The sequence below is a fragment of the Anoplolepis gracilipes genome, chromosome 8 (genome assembly GCF_047496725.1).
Source record: "Anoplolepis gracilipes chromosome 8, ASM4749672v1, whole genome shotgun sequence".
Classification (NCBI taxonomy): domain Eukaryota; kingdom Metazoa; phylum Arthropoda; class Insecta; order Hymenoptera; family Formicidae; genus Anoplolepis; species Anoplolepis gracilipes.
Genome location: NC_132977.1, coordinates 8,025,001 through 8,046,315, shown reverse-complemented (window position 1 = coordinate 8,046,315; position 21,315 = coordinate 8,025,001). Strand labels below are relative to the sequence as shown.

General features: G+C 30.5%; 3 protein-coding genes across 8 annotated transcripts in view; 1 reads left to right on the top strand and 2 right to left on the bottom strand.

Moving 5' to 3' along the window:
- Positions 1 to 58: 58 nt before the first annotated feature.
- Sip3 (septin interacting protein 3) lies at positions 59 to 4,584 on the bottom strand. Its single transcript, XM_072897652.1, has 8 exons — positions 4,048 to 4,584; positions 3,856 to 3,948; positions 3,624 to 3,776; positions 3,196 to 3,486; positions 2,874 to 3,088; positions 2,565 to 2,788; positions 2,078 to 2,459; positions 59 to 2,004 (listed from the first exon to the last, which is right to left on the bottom strand). Exons 1-8 carry the CDS (start codon positions 4,174 to 4,176, stop codon positions 1,677 to 1,679), a joined length of 1,815 nt encoding a protein of 604 aa, XP_072753753.1. The 5' UTR covers positions 4,177 to 4,584; the 3' UTR covers positions 59 to 1,676.
- Positions 4,585 to 4,745: 161 nt separating this feature from the next.
- LOC140668547 (uncharacterized) lies at positions 4,746 to 9,618 on the bottom strand. 3 transcript variants are annotated; one of them, XM_072897649.1, is made up of 7 exons: positions 8,780 to 9,618; positions 8,545 to 8,698; positions 8,100 to 8,268; positions 7,852 to 7,927; positions 7,574 to 7,663; positions 6,912 to 7,492; positions 4,746 to 6,639 (listed from the first exon to the last, which is right to left on the bottom strand). In XM_072897649.1, the coding sequence occupies exons 1-7, from the start codon at positions 9,569 to 9,571 to the stop codon at positions 5,331 to 5,333; spliced, it is 3,171 nt and encodes a 1,056-aa protein (XP_072753750.1). In that variant the 5' UTR covers positions 9,572 to 9,618; the 3' UTR covers positions 4,746 to 5,330. The 3 variants fall into 3 exon arrangements, with proteins under 3 accessions (XP_072753750.1, XP_072753749.1, XP_072753751.1); XM_072897650.1 differs by having other exon boundaries at positions 4,747 to 6,639; positions 7,592 to 7,663; XM_072897648.1 differs by having other exon boundaries at positions 6,912 to 7,663.
- Positions 9,619 to 9,792: 174 nt separating this feature from the next.
- Positions 9,793 to 21,315, top strand: part of LOC140668706 (TBC1 domain family member 14) — a 12,192-nt gene continuing 669 nt past the window's right edge. Inside the window, exons 1-4 of one of the 4 annotated variants that reach the window (XR_012047217.1) lie at positions 9,794 to 10,059; positions 10,182 to 12,292; positions 13,246 to 13,377; positions 13,802 to 17,026. Coding sequence is in view for 2 of the 4 variants with exons in the window: in XM_072897954.1 (XP_072754055.1) it covers positions 10,403 to 12,274 (1,872 nt within the window). In the remaining 2 variants the exon portion in view is untranslated. Of the gene's footprint in view, positions 12,293 to 13,245; positions 13,378 to 13,801; positions 17,027 to 20,561 lie in introns of those variants that run through there. The other 3 variants (XR_012047216.1, XM_072897954.1, XM_072897955.1) reach the window with 3 other exon arrangements.

Here is a 21,315-nt window from a genome sequence, read left to right as displayed (position 1 = left end):
TTCAAATATCGATATATTCAATAGATGGATCGGTTTTTTGACATACTTAGACAACAAATTATTAATTAAATGGATGCGATATATTTATGAGTATTGTGTTATTGGATGTAAATCGGACAAATAAAATTTACTAAAAAATTCGCTTTATTCTAATGAATCTCGTTCTGCTTTAATAAATGAAGAGCGTGCGCATTTTCGAGATGTAAAATGAGGTTATAAATATATTTTTCAATTGATCAATAAGACTCTATAGATAATGTATGCCAGACGTAATTTTGTTTCATATCGTGTAGCATACAGTTTTAATTTTCACATTAACCACATTTGTTATTAGATCGGTAATTTACTCACAAATATGTCTAATATAAAAAATATTATTTTTTTTCAAGAAAAAGTAAAACGTATTTTCAAATAAATACATATATACGTTCAGCAAGAAAGAGAATAACATATAATATATTTGATAAAAACAAATGACAATACATTTTTTTATAACAATATGAAGCATTTCCACCTTTTTTCATATTGATAATTGTAAAAAAAAGTTATAAACATGTATATATAATTTAAAATTCTATCGAAACAATTTGAATTATAAATCTAATCATATACATACTGGAAGAGAAAAATAATATACTCTTGTAAAAATTTTATTCAATGTATACCTAGTTATGTTTATCCTGTGCAAAATATTAAAAAATTTTTTTGAGAATTTACTTGTTTACTTTATATAAAAATGTATTAATATAGTATAACAACAAGAATATTAATATTATTTATATGAAAGAAATTTAGTCATATTTATTCAAATCAAGTTAAAGTTTTTTTGTGTTTCTCATGTATAATTTTACAAGTATATAATAAAAATGTTTTTACTAAAAAAAAAAAGAAAAAAAGAAAAAAAAAAGAAAAAGGATCACATGTATTAATAAATAAATTACATATAATAATTATTAGAAATGCTTGTACTATTATTATTATTATTATTATAATCAATATTAATATCTTTTCATAATTTGACCATAAAAGGATAAGAGAAAAATTGCTTATTTACATAGTAATATGATTATAACTATACATAAGAGAGAAAGTTTTATATTAAATCTTAAAGGCAAAGATACTCAAACAAATTTTATGCAAAGAATATAAAATTTCACAAGAAATTTTTCTATACTATGACTATATAGAAAACCAAGAAAATCTAATTATATACAGACAAACATGTTTATAAACCTCACGATTGTAATGCCGATAGAACTAATTTATCACTTCTTATACATACTCTGATAAGAAGAAAGCTAATACTCTGCTTTGTAAAAAGAAAGACAAAGGAAAATTGTCATTTCATTAAAAAATAATTCTTCATGTGTTTATGAATGTTGATAATATAACTTCAGTTTATGAGTCGAGTCTCGAGCTTTCAGTCTCAGTTATTACTAACTCTTGGATTTAACAATCGTTGGAGAATTCTTTAATAATTATTTCTATCTGCCCTGTAACAGATCGACTGATTGATTCAAATATCATTCAACAAACTCTCTCATACCGATCACAAAATCCAAACTTTAGTTGTTACAGTCCTCAATTATTGATTGTTTGTATTAATTGAGGCCGATAATTAACCAAGTTAAAGACTATTATGTTACATAATCTTTATCACACAATTTTATATTCATTTATTCCGTTGCTGACGGAGCTGAAAATTTTTGTAATCTACGTCTGCGCAGTATTTCTTGCTCGTTCGAAGATTCCGTCTCAGTTCTAGACGAATCTGGCATATCGGTGGATTTGTTAAATGTTGACACATCTTCCTTTGGTGTACTTGAAAAAGAAGTATTTTCTTTCGATGTACTCGGAGTAGAAGTATTTTCCGCTTTAATCTGAGAATTTTCGCTAGTGATCCCGGCGCTTACATGCGCTGTACTACTTGTACTTGATTTTGCCATCGCAGATGTATCCGATGTACTATCGATATTACTTGCAGAACTGTTATGCACAGGAATGCTGTAATTTCAAGTCACGTTATTTATATATAAATGTTTATATTTTTACAGTATAATTTAGATTACACACTCACTTAGCTGTAACAGCCACTGTTTGATATTGATTCATCATTGCATTGGCTGCATCCAGTAAAAGTTGAATTCTTTGCAACGTTTGTATCCTAGCTTGAACAGCTTGCCGCAAATTACCTTCCATTGCTCTAAGCTCTTCTTCGCTTAGTTCGGTTAAATTTGGTGGTGGTACAGGAATAGGTGGCAATGGCACTATTGCAGGGAGTAGTGGCGGGAAGAGCGGTATATTTCCGGTAGGTGGTATATTCTGAGGCGGAGGCGTACTTCCAGCATTATTTTGTGGTGTTTGTTGTTGTTGCTGTTGTTGTTGTTGTTGTGGTTGTTGTTGCGGCATTCCTGGAGCTGGTAATCCAGCCCAAAATACTGGGAAATGAAACGGTGGCCCTACATATTAAAAATTGTAAAAATTAGATTAAAAATGAATATATTTATTTACACATAAAATATATAAAACTCGAGTTTTTAACAAACAATATATCAAAATCATACCAATAGGAGGGTTGGCACCAGGTGCTTGTGGAGGTTGAGGAGGCGCCTGTGGTCCTGGTTGGGGAGGATTTTGTTGTCTAGGTGGCGCATTGTTTGGCGTAGGTCGCAAAATATTCAAACGGCATGTTGGACATGTCTGTTGACGTTGAAACCAAGAACGTAGACAAGCAGTATGGAAGATGTGATTACATGGCAATTTTTTACTAGCTGCAACCATTTCTTCCCTGTATCAATTTAATGCGCATATACATTAAAGATCATATTAAAGACATTACAGGATGACAATTTTATTTGTTGCAATATTCTTACCGGCATATTATGCACACATTGTCAGCAGAAGCTAATTCTTCAATTGTTGCATCTGGATAGAGGGTATTCATATTCCTGATAGCCCTTCGTGACATTACAATATCATGAAAAGCTTTTTTAAAGTCACGCATTGTATAATACATAGGACGCAATGCAAATAGAGGTAATGTGAATAGTTTTATCATCAAAGTCACAAAGGCAACATAGAGGATAACCTGTAAGAGAAACAATTGTTTCAATTTACACAAGATATATATATATATATATATATATATACATCAAATTACAAACTTTGACAAAATTCTTATATTAGATAAATTACCTTTAATAAGCCAATAATCAATTCTGTGTATAACAAGAACACTGGTTTGTTATCCCATGGATTTTCACTCTGCAGATCAATAGTGTGTAATACATATTTTACAGTGATATTAAAAACAACAGTCAACAAAATTGCATATTCAAAACCAAATACAAGTTGTACAGAAGGTCCTTTAGTGGCTGTTGTATTATATGCATAATGGATCATTGTTAAATTTATACCAAATAAAAGGCCTAGTAAAGTAGCAATTCTGAGATGGAACAACCATGTGATTACTGGGCTTCTTTCCATCTAAATAACAAGACATAAATTAGTCAAATGTTTGGATAATTATAAGCAACTTTGCCACATATCATATAAATATATTTGATACCAATTTTATATTACCATGAATACTTCAAGTATGACAATGTGGAAATTTAACTTACATAATCGACACGGTCTTCCGCAAGCCAGTGAAATGACTTTAAGAACAAAAGAAGAGTAAATAATGCTATAAACTTAGGACTGAAATCATCTCTGAACACTGTAAACGCCAAGCACGTTTCTGTCACTGCGTACCATACTTTCTCCACTAAATGCTGCAAGAATAAATAATGTTACGTGGAAAAATCAGTGGACAGGTGAGATAAATTAAGAAGGAAACTTCAATCGACTCACCTCGAGCTCGGCAGCACGTAGGGTGCCGAAAAAGATCTTTCGCAAAAAGGCGTTTATCATGAACGCGAGTATGAATCCTTGCGCGTAAATCACCTGAGCACAAAGCAATATATATATATATATAATGGTAATAAAAACGCACGACGGTCGCACGGCTTATTGGAAACGTCACGTTACGAAAAAAAAACTCACGGTCATGCTCGGATTGGATTTGGTTATGTGAACAACGGTCGGATAGAATTGTTTTCTTTGATAGTACGCATTGCCGATAACAACGCATGTTAGCGCGGTGCTTATCAGCATAATTCCAGCCTCCCTCATTTTCGCACTGAAAATGCTCTTTCTCTCTCGTTAGCCAGCAAAAAATCACGTTTATATATTCGAAAGAGAGAAAGGTGTAGCTGACACTTGTCACACAGAGAATTTTACGACGTTTCGTACCTCAACAGCTGTACAGGAACCAACACGAGTTTCGATGATAAAACGTGGCGCTGATATCGTATCGCAGTAATCTTCGATTATCCTAACCCCGTGTATGTATGTACACAAATAATTCGTTTCGGAGGACGCGGGTATCTTCGTTTTTTCTTTTCTTTCGTACAAAAACCTCGAGGCAAACCATATAGTAATATAATAGCTCGCAACGATTTTGTACCACTTATCTCATCGTTAATTATATTCGAATAAGACAAATGTCAACCATTTGACAGTAAGCAAAGGCCAAGCGGTGCCACGTGATTGGTCATGCGTCAATGATTATACATACTGCGTTGAACCACGTGGATGATGATTCTTATTATCAGAGATGCTATCATATAATAACGCTATCGTAAACATTTAAAAAGGAGCGGGATTTTCTTTAGCGAAAAAATAGCAAAGAAATGTATATAGATAAAACAATGATTTTAATTTGTTATGGTATATATAATAGATACATTCACAAATCAAATGTCAATTATATGATGATTTGTATTACATGTTAATGAGCAACATAATATAAATATTGCAATGGATTTGAATTTGTCATGTGAATGATTACGCGTGTAATAAAGACATATGTGAACGACAGATATGTAATGTGACTAGCCTCTAAAAATATTTTAAATATTTTCACTTTGTTTCTCCAGAACCTTTGAATAAAAATAAATATAAAATAAATCCACAAAAGCATCTCTTTATACATTACATGTTTATATAGCTATTGACTTAAAATTGTTTTGTGATTTTTAACATTTATGCATAAACTATTAGTTTTATTTTTAATGAATTTTATTCTATATTTTTATTCTTTCACTAACTTCTATATATTCTATTAATATTAGTGTATTTTATATACTAGGAACACCACAAAAATAGATATACTTATAAAAATATATATGTATAAAAAAATTATATAATTTCTTAAACATATGTATATATGAGAATAACATGAACTCAACATACAATATTATGATTATAGAGTGTGCATCTGTTTGTTATGTATGCATACTGAGAGTTTTTGTTTTCAAGATACTTTTAGGACTTTGACGTTTTGGGGTTCCTAATTGTGCTGTTGCTTTCAATGGTGTTCTACGTGTATCAACTGGAGGCCTTCGCACCAATTTTGAACTTTTTGGAGTTTTTACTGTTAAAGGTCGCTTAATATGAGGCGTTTTGTTAACATCTGACTTATATGGAGACAAATTTGAATTTTCCAGCATTGTATTGATAGACATCTTTGTTAATGGCAATGCTCTTGTAGGAGTATTTTCTTTTTGACGAATTTCCATGTTACCTGTAGTGTTAATTCCTTTATCTTTAACAAAAGTTTGATGCATAATTGGATCTTTATTCGAGAGTTTTTGATTTTGTAATTCGTATTTTTGTGTAGAACGGTAGTTCTTATCTATTCGTTCTTGAAGTGGTTTTGTACTCGTTCTTGATGTATCCGTTATTTGTGTCTTGATTTGTATCGGCGCATTTGGAGATAGTACTTTATTTTTCAAATCCTTGTGAGATTGTTTTCGAGAAACTTGTGTCCTTTTACACGATTGCTTAAAATGTTCAGTGTTCACATCCGTTTCTTTAGTTGTATTCCGAGAAAATTTATTTACATTATTATCACATTGTTTTTTGTTTAATATGTTGGCAGGAATAAGTTCCGTTTTCGTTGTGCATTCATCAAACAATTTTGCTTTAGCTAGTACCATACCAGCATTTTGCGTTCGAAGCTTTGCGACCGATGCTCTACCAGTTTGTGGAGCAGGTGTGTTTGTTCGAGATACTGATTGAAAATATTTATCTGCATCTTTCCAAGATATTTCTTTTGACCCTTCGGAAACAATATTATCTTTTTGTAAACAATCATTATTTAAGGCTATATTCTGATGACTGTTGGTTTTTTTTAACTCGTCTATTTTTTTATCAAAATAACATGAATTATCTACAAAGTCTTTTCCATGAAAAGATGATGCTCTGCGCACATATGAGGTTGTACAGTTATTTGTTAAATGTAAATCTTTAAATCCAGAAAGATTCAAATCATTATTTGAAATTTTATATTGCTCTGCTGAAATCGATGCGTTCATCTGATTATGTAAACATGTTATCTCGTCTCTCGTATTATTGGAAATAATTCCGTTATATCTTTCTGCAGAATAGGATTGTTCCTCTAAGTATTTATTAGACAATAAATTTGATTGTTTTTCGATGGAATAAACATTTACTTGTTTGTCGAGTTGAGTATGATGCTGTAAATTAAATTCTGGTGAAATATGCCATGATGCAGTTCGTCTAATACGTTTACTGTAAATAAAAAAATAATTCATGATATAAAAATAATTATTTTATATTCATAATATTCAAATAATTATTTTATATGTTATTCTAATCAATTATCTTTATACTATTTCAATCTTTTATCCTAATACAGTCATATACTTTTTTCATACAGAAAGAGAAATGATTACAAGAGTTTAAAATATATATAGTTATAATATAATATAGTTACTATCATCATTTGCATTATACAATACTAAAAAAAAAATTAGAAAAATTAAGCATAACCCAAAACGTACCTTGTGACTTTCTCCTGTGAACGTCTTCTTAATGAACCAATTTTCCTTGCACTGGGAGATCTTATTATTTTATGTTCTCTTGATCTTCTAATTTTTAATTCCTTACTCAATTTCTTTGCTAAATAATCGCTTGTCAAAGTATTCTCGATACTAGCCTCTTCCAATGTTTTCTCATATGCTGTTTGTACTTTGTTTACTGAATGAGTAGTCATATTATTTTCTTCATTATATATACATCCAAATTCTTGAGAAATACGCGATTCGATTGCAGAAACTCGATTTTTTATTTCTTCATATTCTCTCTTAGAGATTCTAACATAATCTTCTTCACAGTGGTCACTTGATAAAGATGTATCAGCATTGGAAATAATATTGAATTCTTCCGAATCAGTTTTTTCCTCAGGCATCAAACAAATATTATCACTTTCATCCGTAGCGTTCAACTTCATTGAATTTGTGCTTCCATTCATATGCCGTTGTTCATCATTTTTACAACGATTTTCATTTATAAGCAAATTTTGCTCGCCACCATCATCTGATAAGTCTACGGTGGCATTAATAAATATATCATTGTATTCTTGCTGAAAATAATTATTTAATTCGTCATATTTTATTGATCTTAAATGTGTTATTTTACTGTTATATTTACGTATTTTATGTACATCAAAAGAATTGCTTACTGAACTCCAACGTCTTTCACTACACGACTTGTAATTATTCATATGTGAATCTGATAAGTCACCATCACTTTTCTAAAAATATTTCATTAAAATTATTAATATAAGAGCTATACAATACTATTTATAATTGGTTACAGATCTCTAAATTTGTAAGAGATATTTAAATTGAGATTTGATATAAATAAACTTTTGATATGTCAAATACATATATATATATATATATGTATATATATATATATATATATAGTACATTTACTTACTTGCTTATTCTTAGGTACAAATTTGTCCAAACTCAGTCTTATTTTTTTGGATTTATCCAATTTTTCAGTCACTCTCCTAAAACATATATGACATGTGTTAAATTTTTTTATATATTTAAAATTATTTAAAAAAAAATATGTATACATAAATGTATTATATAGATAAAATAATGAATATACATATATGAGAAAAAGAAAACAAAAAAATATTTACAAAAATAATAGCAAAAAAATTAATTATTTCATACTTTTTCTTTATATTTGGAGGATATTCTCTTTCAACTACTTTTCGTTTTTTGGTAAATTTATTTGGAGGCATATTTGATAGTACTGGATTTATAGTAGGATGTAAATGATTGATATTACATGTGTCATCTGTGCCTTTTCCAACCATTTTCTTCAAACCATTAAACATTCCTATAGGAAAATGTAAAAGGCATACATACTATATATTTAAAATAAATATAACAATAATATATTATTTCTTATTATACGCATGCTATAACAACAAAAAAGTATAGATTAATTCATCAATTCTGTTAGTATCTTCTATTAAATTTTCTTTTGCTTTATTTTACTTTCTAGGAGATAACATTACCTATTTAGCCTTGTTAATTATTAAATTGGCATTATGAATCTGATTACTGTTTATCAATATGTAGAAATGTTTTGTACATATATACAATGACTTACTTGTAAGACTTCCACTACGATGCTTCTTCTTTTTAGAATTTCCATGTTCAAAGGAGTCTAATCCATTATCTGTACTGCCGCTTGTTTCAATAGAAATACTTTGGGCGATATGGGGTGGTAAGATACCAATATTTTCCGAATTTTCAATCAGAATCTATATAATAATTCCTTCTTTAATAATATACATCTACTTGTATATATGAAATCTATCAATATTATTAAAAACATTTATTACCTTGATAATAGTTAAATGCATTTGCAATCTGTTTTGTACAGCTGACATGGATGTATCTTGCAACGGCATAATATTTGGTCCAACAACTTTTGCCAAATTTTCAATGCTCATCTTGTTTTGCTTTTCATACATGGAAACTTTTTTTAAAAATTCCATGAAAAATGCTAGAGTGTTTAAGTGATATGGCGGTAACAGTGTACATGCTAACAGTAATGCCTGTACCCGATAACTCTTGAGCAATGCGCAGTGCACAAACAAGTCATGGTACGTATATGGAATCAATGGCTCTGGCAAGTCACGGAAGAAAGATTTTAAGCAATTAGCGACATCAATCGCATAATTCTTCTCGCCTAAACTGCCACCACTATCCAGACGAGATATCAATTCCTTCTGTCGCGCTTGAGATCCAGCTTTCCTAAACAGGCCTTCCTGAGTAATATATTTTTCTAGGAATGTCGAGGCCTGAATCACAAATACAGGAACATGAACTATGGCACCTGATGACAGATTCACAATATCCAAAGGCTGATAAATTAGGGCAGTCTTGAAGACTCTCTTAGAGATATTCTTGCATGCCTCGGGTCTCTCGCTCTTAAGCATACTCTTCTTGAAGCGATACTTAACGCCGAAGCTTCTAAGATCCCTGGCAACAATATGATACACTTTTTCCTTGTGCAACACATCGTAGATCAACATTTTTGATATTCCAACACGGTGTAGAATTAAATGAGTCTCGTGATAAAATTCTCTACAGTCAAAAATTACGAGTGAGAGATTCAAACATCTCGTCATTCATACCTCTCAAACATCCGTTTTCATATTGAATTTGACACTCCTCCCTATTTCAGTGCTGCCAACGTCTCAATCAAGAATGCGTCGTCGCGTTGTAAAGGCAGTATCGCAACGCAAAAATTATGCTTTTCCATACAGCATTAGCTTCTTTTGCGACAAATATTAGAATTATGTAATCCGTTATTTAGTAGAATATAAGTCGCAATTATTTTACCTCCTATAGAACCGTTTCAGTTACGTTTTTATCCTTGAATAATTTCATGCGTAGCAGCCTTTAGTGTGTAATAGTGATTTCAGTGATGCATCCGCGACTCCTTGATCTCGCGATTAATTTCAAAGAGCGTGATTTTTTTTCCTGCGGTTTGTGACTATATATTTCGATCCTCTCGCTCCGGGCTCCGGCCTCGCATCCGATATATATATATATATATATATGTATATATATATTATCGGATGTCGGATGCTGTATTTTTAGGCGCAATCGACGAGTGAGTATCTTATCTATATTAGAGGATATAGAATTCGAATTACGATTGACGGTCGCCGAGAATATGACAGATATGTGACGTGCGCGTGACATTCGAGTGACCGATCTTATCCTCCGCTTTAGGAGTCGCTGGGGAATCGTCTATGGACGCGTAGCGGTCGACGTATCGTTGGACCGTCGAAACGGACCGTCGTTTTCCATGTTGGCCCTTAGCAGACCTCTGACAATCGATAAGGAAGCATGCACCGACTCGTGAATCTCGCGTCGAAGAACTCGACGCGCGAACGGCCATCCACCGCGAATAGAGGCGACCTGGACGAGAGGTTAGGAGATTGCGACCAGCCATGAAGAGTCCCGTAACGTCTTCACGCTTGAATGGCACCAACGCGCCGATTCCTGTCTCGCAGAGTCTCCAGGTGTCCTCGGGAGAAAGCATAAAGTCACGCTACAATAATGCCACCAACAGCTTCCAAGTGGTGAAGGTCGCCGGACGCGAGTCTGGTTGCTACATCGCCAGTAACATCGCGCCGAAAGTCGGCAAGCAGCAATTGGTATCCTTAAACGGGGACTCGGTGCGTTGCGACAGCGTCAACGTCGACGAGGCGTTAGCATGCGATGTGGCGCCCATACCAGCAACCAAGACCAAGGCTCTATGCGTGCACATTAGAGAAAACAAGTGGTACGACGCGGGTAACATAGTTTCCGTAGGAGTAGCGGGAACCAGTCTGAATCATGCCCTGGAAAGTATGTCCTTGGCTTACAATCCTTCCACGAAGCAATTATATTCTGTGGAGGAAACTAAAACTCCCAACAATACACAAATCGACTGTACTTCTCAGTACTTGGAATCTCCATGTAATGGTAAGGAACGATCCTGCAAACCTGAAACTGACAAATATACAAAGCTTGAGAATGTTAGTGCGAATAGCAGTCCAAGGAATAGCCTGCCACGGTCGTGTAGCAGCACAGTGTCTTCCCTTAGCGAAATATCACCGTCAGGAAGCTTCCTGGGATCTGACGAGCAACATGTGGAAAAAAACGACAAGGCAAGTAAACGTTGGGGCTTAAACTCACTTTTTACAAAAAATGTGTTTCCATGGAAAAATCGGGATTCTCAACAGTCGACACCTACCAGTAGTCCGTCAAGAAATATCGACAAGGTAGGCGGTAGTACAGCTTTAATTCAACAGCCAAGACCAGCAAATTTACCAGCTAAAAATGTGCTGGAAGAAGAACGACATCGTAAGCAATACAATGCTATTTTAGAAGCAGCAAGGAAAAGAGAATTGCGCGAAGAGAAAGAGCGTAAGCAACAACGAGAGCAACAGCTGAAAGAAGAGGAAAGATTAGCCGAAGATTCTAATACGTGGAATGTGTATGTCTTACCTAAATTCGAAAGTGTTAAGAATACAAAGAAAGTGAGGGAGCTATGGTGGCGTGGTTTACCGCCGAGTGTACGTGGTAGAGTATGGAAATTAGCAATTTCGAATAATTTAAATATAACGCCACATCTCTATAATCTTTGCTTAGACAGAGCAATGTCGAGTCCAAACAATGAGTCATTAGCTGCAATCAGATTAGATGTATCTCGTACCTTTCCTACCTTATGTGTCTTTCAAGAGGGTGGACCATTATCCAATAGCCTTCAGGGTATTTTGGCAGCATATGCCGTATATAGACCGGACGTAGGCTACGTGCAAGGAATGAGTTTTGTTGGTGCTGTGCTATCATTAAACATGGAACCATCAGACGCCTTTGCTTGCTTCGCGAATTTGCTAAATTATCCTTGTCACAGGGCCGCCTTTACATTGGACCAAAAAAGAATGAACACTTATTACAAGGTATATTCCAGTGCTCTTGCGCATAAGCTGCCAAAAGTCTTTTCCCATTTCACTGTAGCTGGATTAAGTCCAGACTTATATCTATTAGATTGGTTATATACTATATATGCCAAAGCAATGCCTCTTGATGTTGCATGTAGAGTCTGGGATGTCTTTCTCAGAGATGGAGATGAGTTCCTCTTCAGAACAGCGCTAGGAGTATTGCACTTGTATCAGGAAGAGTTATTGAAAATGGACTTTGTACATGGTGCACAGTTTCTTACTAGATTGCCAGAGAATCTACAAGCAGAATCTTTATTCAACAGTATTAGTCAAATGTCTACTACTGTTGGGACGACAACATTTCAACAAATGTTGATTCAATTTTCTGCATAAATTATGTAGTATCAAAAGGTATAGTAAAATTGAATTACAATATTTCTTATTGTGATAAGAAAATCTGAGTTTTTATGCAAAAACATTTCATATATCGTTATTATTTAAAATATTGAAAATCTAGGATTTTTATATAATATTTAAATTTTATATTTTTATTACAGTACTATGATTTAGATAGTTATTTCAAAATACACACTTTTATTAAAATTATGTATATATTTTTTTTTCCAATATTTAATATAAATTTAATTTAATATAATGAGTTTTATATATTTATACATAATATATATACAATTTTATATATGTATGTATATATAAAGCTTATTATATTAAATTAAACTTATATTAAATATTTGAAAAAGATATAATATATAAACACAAATATCGGCTCAGATTTAAAAAAATGATATGTTAAAGTCTTTTTTATAATTGACAAAAATACAATATACAATATTAATAGAAGTTTTTGCACAAAAAATCACTAATAATTTTCAAACAACTATAACACATACATGTGTTATAAATGTCTGAAAATTATATATATAAATAAAAAAAACTTGTTATAGAAGTGATATTTTCTGTGTAAATAATGTAATTGATTGTTTTAGTTAGTTATAGACGTGTTTCTTATAATAAGTGAAATTATGAAAAATGATCTGAAATGTAGACCACATACATGAGCATACTCCATTGATAGATTTATACATATACTCACATACTTTGTATTTTTGTTTAATATTTATCAAAATGTGACAAGTTTTTAAGTTTGTGAATATTTTCCGAGATATTTAGAAATTCAATAGAGAATACTATTATTAATTTAAAAGTTTTATACATATTTCACTTGTTTTCTTGTCACAAATTATTATTGAAAATTATGATTTTAAATAATTTATGATATATATTTAAACGTTTATAATTTTGCTTCATACTTTGATAGATAACATTACTGTATTGTTACATTTCAGTTTTAAGACATATTAATCTATTCTTTATATATCTATTTTCAATTTCTTCTGGAAACGATTTCTTCAAGACTGAAGGGAAATACATACTCGAATGTACGAGAATATAATTCAATATACTCTGCTACGACATAGGTATTATTCTCATAAATATATGTAATCTCACTTATATGAATAGAATTAAATATGTCGAAATTGAAAGAGGATTCTCGCTACACAAAATATTCAACTGTTATTTTGAATGAAATTCTAATATTCATGAGATAGTATGTATCACAATAAATATCTAATAATCGAGATTGCGTGCCACACCAAATATATTTCGTACTAAAATTTTGATCAATATTGGCTTGTGAAAAGCACAACTAATTAATTCAAACCTATATAAGTAAAATATTCAAAATAAATTAACAAATGTTTTAATGAAAACTTTTATCAATTTATTAAAATGTTACATTTGCCGTACATTCTTAAGAATGTACTGCTTATATAACTATACTTTTACTTTCTGAAAGATTAATTGCTAATTTTTTGATACAGTTTTGAAATTTTTTTTCAGCGTAAATCGACGGATATTACTTGTATTATCTTGCTTCATCATTTTTTACAGTCATGGATGTCAGGGGTGCTAAGTATGAGATTATTACAATGAAGTGTGTGATAAAATGTTTACAACATACAACGGAGGTTTTTTTTACTAGTTTACATATTTTAAAATAATATTTATATGATCTCTCTGTTTTCTTGCTACACGGCAATTGTAATATTTAGTTTCGAATAGCGAAATTCTATCATGTCCCGTCTTTTGAGTGGCCTTCATAACGAAGATAGGATATATATTCAAGGTTTAAGAATATATGAGCTATATATAATTATCGAACTGTATTCTCTTAAAGAGTAATCTCAAAAATGTATTTTCATACAATTTAACTGCAATAAGCTTATTGTATGTGCTTGTTATGTACCGTCTTGTTTAATACGGATGTATGAAAAGACTTTAGTTCTTAATATCTGGAACAAATGTGATATCATCGATCGACCACAGTCTCAAGATTGCTATCCATATTTCAGGATGATGACAGTTACAAGTACATTGCAATAACTTTGCATATAGCATGGCTTGGAAGCTTGGAAGTTATGCAGAAATATAGACTATCACCATTTATATTGATATAAAAAAACTATATATATTCAAATACATATATCTCTTTTATAATGGGCAAGACATAGCAGAATGGCGAGACTAGAAACACACACACACATCTGTGGAGAACTAGTCGCTGAGATATAAATAATATGAGATAATTGTCAAATTAAATTTTTTCATTTAAGTACACGAGACAGAATTATCTAAAGTGGTGACACTTTGCGTTTGTTAGTATATGTTTATAACTGTGCGTTTTTATTTACATGATAATTTGCGTAATCAATGCGCAACTGAGTGCTTCTCAGTAAGATATATGTTTTATATAAGAGGCATGATTCATAAATCTTAAAATGTAAACATCTCGAGTTGAACCGTGAGAGAATTCATAAGTGAAATATACATATATCTAGTTTTTAATCGACAATACTCTCATTCCATCCATTATTCCAAATTACTAATATTTAGCGATCATGAACAATACATAATTAATAAGTTTATAGATGTATATAAAAAGCACAAATGAATAAGATGTTAGCCTAGAACACAATGAATTATGTTATTTTAAAACTCTAAACGCATCTACATACATATAGGTATTATATTTATTTACAGATAAATAATTGCGTGTACTTGTGTGCTGCATACTTTTTTCCATCAAAATAAATTACTAATATATTCTAATGATAAAATTTGAGCGGCAATTATTTATCATTTATTGTAAAATAAATTGAGATTTCTTATTTAATCAATTTTAACTTTTGTGATGACATGAAATTATATTTTATATTGAGCTTTTCTTTCTTATTTTCTCTTGTATTAAGTTTTCTTATATGTATTAAACATTAAAACACTTAAAGATGTAATATCTAAATATATACATATTATATGTATGTATTTTTTAAACTTTATGTCACAAGATATGAAAGAAATTATATGAATTTTATTAAAAAATTTTAACATATGAAATTTCAATTTTTTAAATTGCTGTTTTTATTGTAATAATTATCCATATCTTTAAGTAACAAGTCATGATTATATCATTTAAGTAACTATATGAAGCATAATATTTGTATAGTATTGTGAATATCTTTCCGTCTAAGCATAATGTAATATTTTTGTGAAATAATTGATAATTGATAATGTGCCAACTGTATTATGGTTGTAATAAGCGAAAAGATCATTTAAAAGAAATGTTTCCATTTATACTCTAAGTGTAAATGGATCGCCAATTACTACTACATTATTGAATGCTATGCTGATGGCTAATGTAACCAGTAGTAACCAATACAGTTGTCTAACTTTTTGTCGCGAATAATAAAATTTTGAAATGCGAACAACAAGTGCGACATTTAATTATATCTAAAGGATAAAAGGATTGAAGTTAAACACGAGAATCTCATTTGTCCGCCTTAATAATCACATTGATTCAATAATCATATAGTAATTATAGATGCGACGAACAAAAATATATGTATGTATAATTATGTGCACACATGTGGTGTATGCTTGTTCATGTATCGATTACATTCAAAATATGTGTAGGTATATCTACTTTTTTGCTTAGAGGATATATGAAGCAGGTGCATTTAAAAAATGTGATTCTTTTGAGCAATAATTGTATTAAACTTGATATACTTTAATTCAGAAGATATTGTTTTATATGAATAGTAATGATATACATTTATTTAATAATTATATGTATATATATATATTTTTTTTTATTATATATTATGTATATAATTATTTTTGAAAAAGAGTACATCTGACTTAGTACTACAAACATCAATGCGATAAACAATATTCTTGTGGATATACCTATGGATATTTTAGACTTAAATTTTCTCCATGTAAGTGAAGACGACGCCTAAGACATATGATAAAATAAAATCATGTAAATGCAAACGTTAAAAATCTGTGCACAAACAACCATGCATGTACTATGTGACACTTCTGTGTTCCTTGTCGTTAGTGCCTCGATAGAGGAACTCATTGTATATTTTATACGCGTTTTATCGTGTACATTTACCCTAAGTGCAATATTGTAATATATATTTTTTAAAGAATCGATCCCCGTATTTATTTTCTCAGATGTATGCCTATGAGCAAACATGTAAAGTATACATAGAGACGTTAGCAAATTAGGGAAAAAAAATCTTCATATTTTTTAATACGAAATTAAAGGAAGAACAAATTTTGCTCTGGAAAGATATGAAAAAAAATATAAAATAACATTAGTTTGTTTTAAGAATTTTCGTTGAAGATATAAGATCATGATGATGCACGATGACGTCTCTAATTACGCTTTTTGTTAAACGAAATTTTATAATACTGCGAGAACTATTATATGTACATAACCACGTGCTTGCTTCCTAATTTAATCGAAAGAGTCAACGATATTTATCGCAATAGTGTAACGACCATTTTTATATATATTATATATATCTCATATAATGAGCGATAAATGAGATCTGAAAAAACATATTAATATACGTCTAAGAAATATTATGTAAATGACGCCAGCAACATATCTCTATGGATGACTTTTTTTCGTATATAAATAAAGACTCTGCTGCATGACATCGAATTCTTGCATTGTTTAATCTTTTAATGAAAATAAAAACTATGTATTTTTGTTAATTTAGTTATTAAAATCTGTATATTTATTATTTATGCGACGAATATTAACATTATAATTTAGTTAATCTTTAATAATTTATAATACTATTATAATATCTTTTTATAATACTATATCGACAGCGCACTTTATTATTTTAATATTATTTCTAATATTGCAAAATTCTGCATATTGAACAAATTGTAATAATTGATTCAACATTTTAATCATGTTTTTAGGGTCTATTAAAATAGTTCGAATTAAAATAACTATAAATTAATTCGCGCGCGCCACGTCGATGATACTTCGGGAATTGAAACAACGCTTTTCGGCTGACTTCGGAATTTTGAACTACGGTGAGCGGTCAGTCGTGAACAGTGGTCGCGACAAGTCGCAGTCTTTATTGTGCCGTAAATCTCGCGATAATTAAATCGTTCAAGTGTATTCCGCGCTCGAAAACATATCGCGAATATCTTTCGTAAAGTCAGACGTACGTCGTAATACATGTTAAATATCGCACGTAATCATTATTAATTATTATTACGAATTCTCCGTACGTATCGATGATCCGCTCTTGTCGAGATAATCGATCGAAATTTCGTCCTCGCATATTTCGCGTTATATTTTATTTCTATTAAGTGAGCGTTAACTCAGATATATATTTCCTTCTGTAATCAACTGCGCTGATTATGTTTTTCTCGTAATAATCAGCGCTATCTCGATCATTTCTAATATTTTTATTAATTTATTCTAAATTTTATTTCTAGGAGAAAATATAATTACTGCTATCGATTCGTTACGTCATTCGTGTTTCGACGAGAATCGCAATTGCTCTTCGAGTAATCGCGAACTTCGCGTCAAACGTGAATCGCGTCGCGACGATCACGGTTGTGCGTCGACTCCGCTCCGTATTTTTCGCGTTTTTTTATCGTCTAAAAGTATCTCGCGGTCGACAAATCATCGCGAATGTAAGGTTCGTAAGTGCGTGGTAACATTTTGAATATCGTACACGCGACAAAATCAATTACTGTAATTCTGTTATCGAAACGTTCCCGCGCATTCCGAAGGTGCTCGAAAATAAATCATCCCTTCGCAAATCATTTTCCCGCCGAACGTGCGACGCATCGAAAGTGCATCGACGTGTTTTTACAGTCAGGTATGTACATGTCATTATTTAGCGCTTAAAAGTATTGGAGAGTGCAAATAAAAAGTAGGGAAAAGGAGAAGAGACGGTTAGAGCAAGTTGGAATCGCATAAATTGCATCGCGCGGAAAATGTTTACCGTGCACTAACGCCCTCTCTGCATTACTGTTAGAAACAGTAACTCATGTCGAATGCTAACAGGTGGAGTTACAGGCACAAATATAGAGATCACTGCGTTTTTTTTTTTTTTTTTTGTATACACGTGTCGCAATAATATAATTATACAATTAGTAAAATTAACAGCGAGTTATGAAGCTTGCATATAATTACCTTATTTATCTTCGCTTTAGTGATTTGTGTATACTTTTCGAACGAAAAAAATGTAATTATATTGAAAATAGCGAAAAATGTAATCTTGTAAAAGGAATGAATTGAAAATGAGCGTGTAATTTTTTTGTGAAATACCCATTAAGTGAATAAAGTTTTTACATTACGAAATTATATTCATGATTCGTGTAAAAATGATGTTTAACAAAGTCGTGTCGTTGAAAGAATACAGGATGCGCGATAATTATTCTTACGCATTGCATTTATTTCTCGTACAACTAATCACATTTATTACACCACAATACACGACGGTACACTTAATAATTTAATCGAGTCTAAGTGATAATCGTGGTACAGTAGCAATCGATTAATGCGGAGGTATAAATAGCATACTCTTATTGCGAAACATCGCGTACAACTCTACGATATATATACTTGTCGTTCGTAAATTCCGAATAAAAGTCGCATTTTTGTATCAGCGACGGTTCTCGGGGAAACTCGTATGTAATACACTTTTAATCGTGACGAAGTTATTTTGTTACATCGAATTACGTACAAGGGCGTGGATAAATTGCCCGTTAACATTATAATCATGTCGTCTCTGTATACGACATGTCAGGGATTAAATTTGTAGATAACAGTCAGGGATTAAAATCAACAAATTATCAGTGAATCCTTCTGAAATCGAGGGATTTTATAATGATAATAGCTTTTGTCTCTTCTCTTCTATTTTCAATTGTAATGCAATTGACGATATCGCATGCATCAATCAGCGAAATATGTTATAAATTATAAAGAAAAGATTACATATTAATATATTCGTTTATAAAATTCTTTATCTTTTGAAAACAACTATAGATTATTAGGATTTTAATAGATAGATTATTATATAGAGGATTATTATTATATAGATATTATTGGGATTATTGGAATTTTCAAGTATAAAAATTTCAATAAAACTAACTGATTTTTAAATTGAAATATTTTTTAAATATATGTAATGTTTACTCTTTTTAGTTCATTTATAAGCACAATAATTGATATTGATAGTCGATGATTTTATTTATAACAAATTGCATGTCTGATCTACTATTTGTGTCGATTTGATCAATTCTCTTTAATCCCCGACTGTACGTGTTACTTGCAGATAGATGATATATGTATATATATAGTCTTTTAATCTTAATTTCTAAAGCTATCTTAAGTTGGTACATTTTATACATGTAATTATAGCGTAGATAACGGAGACGACGGATCCTAATACTTGAAAATTGAAGGCGCTATTTCGACAATATGATTGATGTAATTGAAAAACAGAAGTATAGATAAATTTTAATTTTATTTAGGAAATTGAGAAATATTAAAATTTTATGTTTAAATTTGCATATATAAATTTGCGTAAATCGATCAAAAAATTTAAAAATATAATTATTAATATTAGATTAAAGAATGTGATCATAATATTTAATAATAAAATTTTACATATAATGCATATTTGAAAAAATTAAAAATACATAGCAAATAATGATTTATCTTTTCTTTTTTTAATCTCTGAGAAGAGAAAAGCATCTAGTATATTGAAATTATATAACAGATAAAATTCATAAATAATAAATTAAATTTAATATTAAATTAATGTTATTTAATATTAAATATTAAAATAATTTTTTGTTATATGCTAAGAAATTATTATGAGAAATTTTCAAAATTTTTTTATTACATAGCTTTAAAAAAAGAAACAAAATTAAATATAATGAATTTATATTACTTTTAGAAAATTAAATATAATTAAATATTATTATATATAGTAACGATCATTAAATGATTTAACAAAAGTTGCGAGTATAAATAACGTTACATGTTTTTGTCAATTTAGATTAATTGTCTTAATTAATGTAAGATTAATTATTTCTTAGAGTAGTTATCTTTTGGTATTTTTCAGAAATATCTTAATATCGCTCATATATTATTGAAAAAAAATTAGTTTTTTTAAATTATTAATTTATTTAAAATAATCTCGAGTTTGTTGAAAAAAATCCCGATGTGCGAACAAACTGAAAATATAATCGCTGCAATCTTTGATTTTAGGACGCATCGTTTTGCAACGTGAAGATTGATGGATCGAGATCGATCGTCTCCGTGGTATTATAGGCTCGCGGTCGCAACGACGTGAACGTTCGCCGTCCATCCGTGATGTTATCGATCGCCCATCAGAATCGTTTCCACTTTCGACGTTACGTTCAGCCATCGTTAAAATCGTAAGTACATACATACATTGTCAACTACGGCACACACGAAAGAGCGTACGATTGTTTTTTTTTTCTTGTTCAAAAACGAGAGCAATCGTGTCTGATTTATATTTCCTGTAGGATCCTCTTCCGGAAAATCGCTCGCATGTGATTAGAGCGACTATAGTTGAAACACATGATTTAATGTGTGTGAGATAATATTTATCAATATGAGTTTAGATTCATCGTGCACCTCCAATATAAATTTATTTTTTTACGGAACAAATTTTATTTTTTAATATTGTAATAAAGCATTGTTGTCTGTTTAATTTCTTTCGTTTAGTATACATATAATAATTTAGTGTTTCATCGTTAATTATTTAGTGTATAAATTACAGCATTCAATCTTGAAATAAATTTTTCTATAAACATATATACATGTGTGGAATATTTTTAAAGCATTTTATATTTTTTTTTTTCATTATAAATTTTCTGATTGACTCATTGTCGATTTTTCTTTAAAAAAATATATATGTATAAATAATTTATAATTGTAAAAAAGAGAGCTTGTCGCAATCTGTATTATATTATTGTGGATATATGTTTAAAATTTT